This window comes from Chiroxiphia lanceolata, chromosome 8 (genome assembly GCF_009829145.1).
Source record: "Chiroxiphia lanceolata isolate bChiLan1 chromosome 8, bChiLan1.pri, whole genome shotgun sequence".
Lineage (NCBI taxonomy): Eukaryota > Metazoa > Chordata > Aves > Passeriformes > Pipridae > Chiroxiphia > Chiroxiphia lanceolata.
The window spans coordinates 24,430,589-24,438,126 of record NC_045644.1 but is presented as its reverse complement, the minus strand read 5'-3'; the positions used below and the strand labels follow the sequence as shown (position 1 = coordinate 24,438,126).

At 38.0% G+C, this 7,538-nt stretch overlaps 1 protein-coding gene across 2 annotated transcripts in view; it reads left to right on the top strand.

Moving 5' to 3' along the window:
* The window catches only part of POLR3A (RNA polymerase III subunit A), a 36,331-nt gene continuing 28,793 nt past the window's right edge, over positions 1-7,538 (top strand). For both annotated transcript variants that reach the window (XM_032695016.1, XM_032695017.1), the window contains exons 1-9: positions 1-117; positions 905-1,040; positions 1,588-1,725; positions 2,263-2,434; positions 3,594-3,748; positions 4,725-4,964; positions 5,880-6,042; positions 6,240-6,376; positions 6,917-7,020. In XM_032695016.1, the coding sequence (XP_032550907.1) occupies positions 74-117; positions 905-1,040; positions 1,588-1,725; positions 2,263-2,434; positions 3,594-3,748; positions 4,725-4,964; positions 5,880-6,042; positions 6,240-6,376; positions 6,917-7,020 (1,289 nt within the window). In that variant the 5' untranslated portion in view covers positions 1-73. The remainder of the gene's footprint in view (positions 118-904; positions 1,041-1,587; positions 1,726-2,262; positions 2,435-3,593; positions 3,749-4,724; positions 4,965-5,879; positions 6,043-6,239; positions 6,377-6,916; positions 7,021-7,538) is intronic.

Here is a 7,538-nt window from a genome sequence, read left to right as displayed (position 1 = left end):
GGAGGCCGCGCCGCCCGGCCCGCCCGGCGCGTGCAGCCCCGTGGGCCCGGCGGGTCCCGGCGCCGCCGCCGCGATGGTGAAGGAGCAGTTCAGAGAGACCGACGTGGCCAAGAAAATGTGAGTGGGGCCTGTGTGGTGCTCCGGGGGCTGAGGCGGGGAGCGGCAGGATTCCCGAGGCGGGGCGGAAGCACTGGAGCTGGGGAGAGGTTCGGGGGGAGGGGGCTGATGGCGCGGTGGCTCCTCGCGGAGAAGCGCTGGCACGGGCTGGGCTATGCCTGTGCCCAGGTCTGGGGATGCCCAGGAATATAAACCGCCAGCCCACCGCAAAGTAGCTGTATTCTTTATAGTTATCTGAAAAGATCCTGTTTCAGCACTACTGCGAATCAATTTAACCACCTTTGCATTGCTTTCGAGTACTTTCGGGTCCGCAGAAGGGCAGCGGGGCTGGTGAAGGGTCTGGAGCACAAGTCCTGTGAGGAGCGGCGGAGGGAGCTGGGCGTGTTTAGGCTGGAGAAAAGGAGGCTCAAAGGGGCCCTAATTATTCCACAACTACCTGAAGGGAGGGTGCAGCCAGGTGGGGGTCGGTCTCTTCTTCCAGGCAACGATGAATAGGACAAGAGGACACAGTCTCAAGCTGCACCAGGAGAGGTTTAGGTTGGTCATCACGAAGAATTTCTTCACCGAGAGAGTGGTTAGACATTTAAGGGCAGATTGAAAGTGACACTTAGAGCCGTGGTCTAGCTGACAGGGTGGTGTTCAGTCATAGTTTGGACTCGATGATCTCAGGGGTCTTTTCCAAACTAATTGATTCTGTGATGCTTAGGGAGGTGTGTGCTTGTCATTAGAAGTGTTTCTGCATACATGTATGTGTGCCTATACATACATGTGGAATTTTCCGTCCTAGAAGCCACATCTGCTTTGGCATGAAATCTCCAGAAGAGATGCGTCAGCAAGCTCACATTCAAGTGGTCAGCAAAAACTTGTATAGTCAGGACAACCATCATTCTCCACTGCAGTATGGAGTGCTGGACCATCGCATGGTGAGAACCATTTGTTTTTCCCAGACTCTCTTTGTGGAACTACTGAAGTGGTTAAAAAAAGTTGGAATCACTGAAATGTTCTGCTTATCCAAAATACACAAAAATAAGTCTTTACCTGAATTTCATAGACATTTAGCTGTAGTGGCAACTACTTTATTCATGCTTTTGGGGGGTTCAGGAATGCATTCTTTTGAGGCAGGAGGTAAGTTCTTTCTGCCAAGTTGTTGGGAGACCCAGAGACATCCATCAACATCATGCCATATCAACAGGAACAGAATGCCATAATGTAGATTAATGGGCTGTGGATCGCTTTCAAGAGCTGTGTAAGTCCATGTTATTGGTGTCAGTAGGGACTGTGCATAAAAAAACATTTTTCTTAAGGGTCGCAGTGAATATAATGCTACTGACCTGCTTCTGATGCTGGGGAAAAGGAGTGGGTCTGCTGTTAGGATACCTGACTAACTTAAAAACTGCTATATTTTATATCTATTCAGTCAATTACAGCAATTTTTTCTTTCTTTACATGTGCATTCTCTTTCTCCCAAAGGGAACCAGTGAAAAAGACCGTCCCTGTGAAACCTGTGGAAAAAGTCTGGCTGATTGTTTAGGACATTATGGGTACATTGACTTAGAGCTGCCGTGTTTTCATGTTGGATACTTCAAAGCTGTGATAGGCATCTTACAGGTAAACATGATTATGATTTGTTGTCAGTTTTTAGTCTAGAAAAAGGAAAAATTCAGTAAAGATGACGTCTGAAAGTTAATTGAGAAGGCCAAAATAAGGTTGCATTATTAATTTATCTATACGTTTTCATTTGCAAAATAAATGTATTTCAATACCGGTCTTAGTGATGTAAATACATCCATTTTGTTTTATGCAACCTTAGACTGATAAATTTAATCCATTATTTTTCTGTTGTTTCAGTTAAATATATGCAGTACAACTTGCCTTTAAGGACATCCCAGTAAATCAAAGCTCTCTTTGCTTTATATGGATATTTAAGGTCCTGCCGAGCTTAGATAAGGATTTTCCTCAATTACTGTAACTTCTTTTTCTCCTGGGCTTTTTAATGTATATTGCAATGTGTAAATTGGTCTTTCACTAAGACAGTAAGTAGTATCTCATTCAAAAACTGCATTCTATTGAAGAACTTAAGGTATAGATCAAGAGGTTGCATCCTTGAATGTTAGACAACTGTGTTTCTATGTGTTTACATTTAAGATGATCTGCAAAACCTGTTGCCGTATCATGCTGTCGGTGGAAGAAAAAAAGCAGTTTTTGGATTACCTAAAACGACCTGGCCTTACATACCTTCAGAAGAGAGGGCTAAAAAAGAAAGTGTCTGAGAAGTGCCGAAAGAAAAACACTTGTCCTTACTGTGGGGCCTTTAATGGTGAGTGTTGGCATTAGCAGTTTGTGAAGCTGTCCACTGTGATGGTTTTTACCTCGACAGCTGTGATAGGATCCAAATCTTGAATGTGCTTGTTTGTTGCACAGCTAGTGGGTCTTCTCTCTGGCCTTTGTTAAGAAATAGGTAATTTTATTTCTAGTGCCAGGCACATACTTGTTCATGTCTCATTTGTGTGGATATAGACATTCACCTAGTTGCTTGTATTGTTTCATGGAAGTAACCAATAGTTGATGCTTGAATAATGGCAAAAAAACCTGTTTAGCGTGTTTTTAAAAATACTGGGAGCTGTTGGCAGTGATTAATACCTGAACATAAAAACATGGGTAGACTTTTTAATTTTGAGTGAACATCATTTTTTGTCATGGTATTAAATTGTCCTTCTTAAGATTATTCCTTCTTCAGGGCAGAGTATCTTCATAAAGTTTCACATTGATTTTCAAAATATGTTTTTTTTCACCAACACTGATCACATGTTACTGCTGTTTAAGGATTTGAAGTGTTACAGATTCGTAGTAGATAGTTAATCCATAACTTAGAACTTCACACTTTTAACTCATGAAAATTGTGGGTTGTTTGTTGTAATGTTCAACAACCTGAATAAATGGAGAACTACTTCATCATAAGTGCCATATGTACATCTAGGGGGCATAAACAGTAGGCATTTGCAAAATTACGTGTTAGGTTGGAATATTTCATTTAAAAATTGAGCATTTGTTCTAGTTTGTGAAAGTTTCATGAATAATGTTACCTGCATGACATGAAAGTATTTATTAGATTTTTCTGATAATTCACTTCCAAAATTACTTCAGAAGATGGTGGTATGATGCATAAATGTAACATCTTAGTCCTGTTGTTTAGTGTTGGAAATTCTACTTTAAAAAAATATCTGCTGTGAATGAGATGAAGCTGAACTAAAAAGTGTGGACTAAACCACCTGCTTTCAGGTTCAGATGCAGCATCATGATGTAGACACACCAAGCCATCCATACAAGAAAGTATGACTTGTCCTCATATTTTGTGAGTTCAGATAGCTGGTTAATAAAGCTAATAAAGTTATATTTTGTTCTTGTGTTTACCGAAGGCTTATCTAGGTTTGGAACTGTACTCATTTTGAGTTCTGATGTTGTTTTGTTGCTTGCAGGAACTGTGAAGAAGTGTGGTTTGTTGAAAATAATACATGAAAAGTACAAAACAAATAAGAAAGTCGTAGATCCAATAGTATCTACTTTTCTGCAGTCCTTTGAAACTGCCATTGAACATAACAAAGAAGTAGAACCCTTACTGGGAAGAGCTCAGGTGACTTTTATTATGACTTAAATTTTCTGCTAGTTTTTGTGCATGAAATAAAACTCCTCAAGGGTTTTCAATGTATGAGCTAAAGTCTTCTGGTAGTCCAAGAATTCTGTATATCAAAAGACACATGAAGAATGTTTGTATCTATTGCAATAATGTTAACTTTGTTAAAATGAGAAATTTAGTTTTTTGCTATGTTCTGATACATCACTTTCTGCCTGTAAAGAATGGGGGTCTTCTTGGTGTGTTAGGCTTCCATAAGCTAGAAAAGGAAGAATAAACATAGAAGACAAACAAGTTTGCACATACAGGTAGATTTATTGTAACTCCTATATAATTCCAATATACAGATACTTTTTTTCTTCAGAAGACCTTAATGTTGAGAAGGAGAGAGGAAACTTTTATTTACTAACTTTCTGTTTCATGAAGCTTTGCATTGTATGCAGTTTTGTTTCCTTCTGCTCTCTGCAAGCTGGGAAGATTTCCGGGTACATCTTTGAATAGAAAAAGCAATGAAGTTTCTTATTCTGGAGTTTCTTATACTACAGCAGTAGCTGTTCTAAGAAGAAAGAAACGAAGTTTTGGAAAAGAGTCTAGAAAGTACTGTAATTTATTCGAGTTTCTGCGAATAAAATGAATACAATGTACTGTAAGTTCATGTTAGGATGTTAACTGCTTTGTCTACTAGCTATGAAATACCCTCTGTTAATTCTTGAGAAAAGACAGTAATATGATGACAAATAAACACTAATATATAGGAAGAGAAAAGTGAGGAAAGAATATAGCAAGTTAACATTTGAGATGCTAAAAGCATTGGTTCAGGATAAATAAACCAAAATGTAGTTTTATTTGCATGAATCATTCTCTATTTGCCTTTGAAAAAGACTTTCTTTTTGAACATCAGTAAATAAGGGGAGGAGGGAGGCATTGAAACTTGAAATGATGGCTTCTTCTCCCCATTTTCCAATGGATTTTGTAGGAAAACTTGAATCCTTTGGTAGTGTTGAACCTCTTTAGAAGAATCCCAGCAGAAGACATTCCTCTACTTCTAATGAATCCAGAAGCAGGTAAACCTTCAGATTTGATCCTCACACGACTCTTGGTGCCTCCGCTGTGTATCAGACCCTCTGTGGTGAGTGACTTGAAGTCGGGCACCAATGAAGACGACTTGACAATGAAGCTGACTGAGATCATTTTCCTCAATGATGTAATAAAAAAGGTGAGTTATCCTTCAAGCTCTGAAACTGTTGCCACTGAAAAAATTTGGTTAGAATTGAATAGAGCAAATGGGTTTACTGCTTACAATCTGCTACTGTATTTCTATGTTGTTGGGGATTTTATTGAAAGAAATAAGAAAAGCTTGCTCCAGATGGAGCTGGCTGACTGGCTGCTTGCAGTTTAGGACCTGCTGAAGATCTGCTGGGATTCTTATGGGAAATGTTTTGTCATTTCAGCTCTGGTCTGTAAATTTTTTTCCCTCTCCCTCCTATGACACTTTTCAAGTGGTCACTTACAATGAAAATATTGCGCCTATTGCTTTGTGCTTTTTTTCTTTTTTTTTGTTTTTTGTCCTTGTAGACTTTCCTCTTTTTTTTTACTACATCTTTGTCCTTTCTTTATTTGATCATCTCTTCTTAAGAAGTCAGGTTTCATTTAGCATGGTTATCAAATTGAGACTAGAAGTAAATATGACAATTTATCAGTTGTTTAGAAGAGCACTTCTATCAAACTAATACTTTTTATGCTTTTCAAAACTGGTCTTTTGTCAAGCAAACAAAATCAGTTGAGTACTGACTCTCCCCTGATTGACAAATTATGATTTGGTGATTTTCCTGACTGTTAAGTTATATTACCTTAAGTGGATTGGGAAGAATATAATTTAAACAAATCCCTAGTTTTGTCCAAAGCCCATGTCAGTAGAAAGAAATTCCTCTTTGGGTTCTCATGTGACTGGCCCTATGCTATAGCAGTGTGCACCCTGTAATAAAGTTACCTTGCCTTTTTCATTCCAGTGCATGGAAGTGTCATAGTGTTATTTGCAAAAGAAGAGTTGTACTTATAACAGAAAAATACTTTGCTAGTTTAATATGTGTTGTTATATTTATTTTCTGAACTGGATGACTATTTTGTTTAGCATAGGATATCAGGAGCCAAAACACAGATGATTATGGAAGACTGGGATTTTCTTCAACTGCAGTGTGCCCTGTACATTAATAGTGAGCTCTCGGGAATTCCTCTCAACATGGCACCTAAGAAATGGACCAGAGGTTTTGTTCAGAGGCTTAAGGGAAAGCAAGGTATGTCTACAAAGTTGGTTTTAATTTTATTTTTTTTTTGAGTCTCAAATACTTGCTATTGTCAGGTATATCTATGCCACTGTTGTGCTACACTTCAGTGCTGTGCCTTAAAGGATGTTCTAATATGCTGTCTTAACAGATAACATTTTGAAAACAATTTTTAATAAAAGAGTTTTAACTTTTTTTTTTTTTGTTAGGTCGTTTTAGAGGCAATCTGTCTGGAAAGCGAGTGGATTTTTCTGGCAGAACAGTCATTTCACCTGATCCTAACTTAAGAATAGATGAAGTAGCAGTGCCTATTCATGTTGCTAAAATACTGACCTTTCCTGAGAAGGTAAGTAGTATAGAACCAAAACTCAAAACTCTTCCTATGCTTTTTTTTTTTTTCTCTTCTTGAAACCAGACCTCAGTGTTGTTTCCTTTTAGCCTTTCTATAAAAGGGAGTGAATGTGTTGCATTATGTTTGAAAGGTCATTCAGTGATGCTTTGCCAGTTTTGTTGCTGTTGGCAAATGAAGGCTTTAACATTGGATATGTGGTGTAAGGTGTGACCTATGTAGAGGGAAGAGTTTTGCTTCATATTTTTTGAACTCCTACATAGCTTCATGTGTTTGTTGGTGCATCTATCTAAGGAGCGGTTGGGTATTTTTATATCTGTTTTCTCACCCAGATTTTTAATTTAATTTAACTCTGATATTGTGCTCAAAGATTGGCTTATGTTTTCCTCCTCTATTCCCTCCTGCCAATTCCCTTCAGCATCTTGAGGCTGTAGCAGGAGATTGTCAGTTGAACCTAAAATTTGAAAATGCAAAAACCACCAGTAAAAACAAGAGATCCTGTTTTATTTGTTTCTGATTGAAGTCTTTATGCAACAGGTGAACAAAGCAAATATTAATTTTATGAGGAAACTTGTTTGTAATGGTCCTGATGTTCATCCTGGAGCCAACTTCATACAGCAAAGGCACACCCAAATGAAAAGGTATCAAGCTTTTCTGTAATGATTCACTTTTTATTTCTCCTCATCAAGTTGTTCTTACTGCTGTGTGAAAACAGGTTATATCTAAAGGGATTAAAGTTTATTTTTAGAATCTTTCATTATGGGCAGTAGCACAAGAATTGTCATTATGTCCTCAGGTTTAGTGTAATATTTATTTCTAAATAATCTGTTACATTTAATCTGAAGTGCACATACTGATGATGAACTGCAATTAGATTGGTGTTTTTTTGTGACTGAGACTTAGTTGAAATAGAGGGTGTAGTAGAGACGTAAATGAAAATGGGCAGTTATGGGCAAGTTGTACTGCCTGTTTTCATATGAGAGCTAATTTGCAGTCAGTTTATAGGTAGTAAAAAGGGATAATATATGAGTAAAACTTGCTATACTCTGATACAACTGAAACAAATTCTGTTTTTATAAATTGACTTTTTTCTTACTTACTGGTCTAATTACTGTAGCTTTGTTAACTGGTGTTAAAATACATTCATTACTTAAAATAG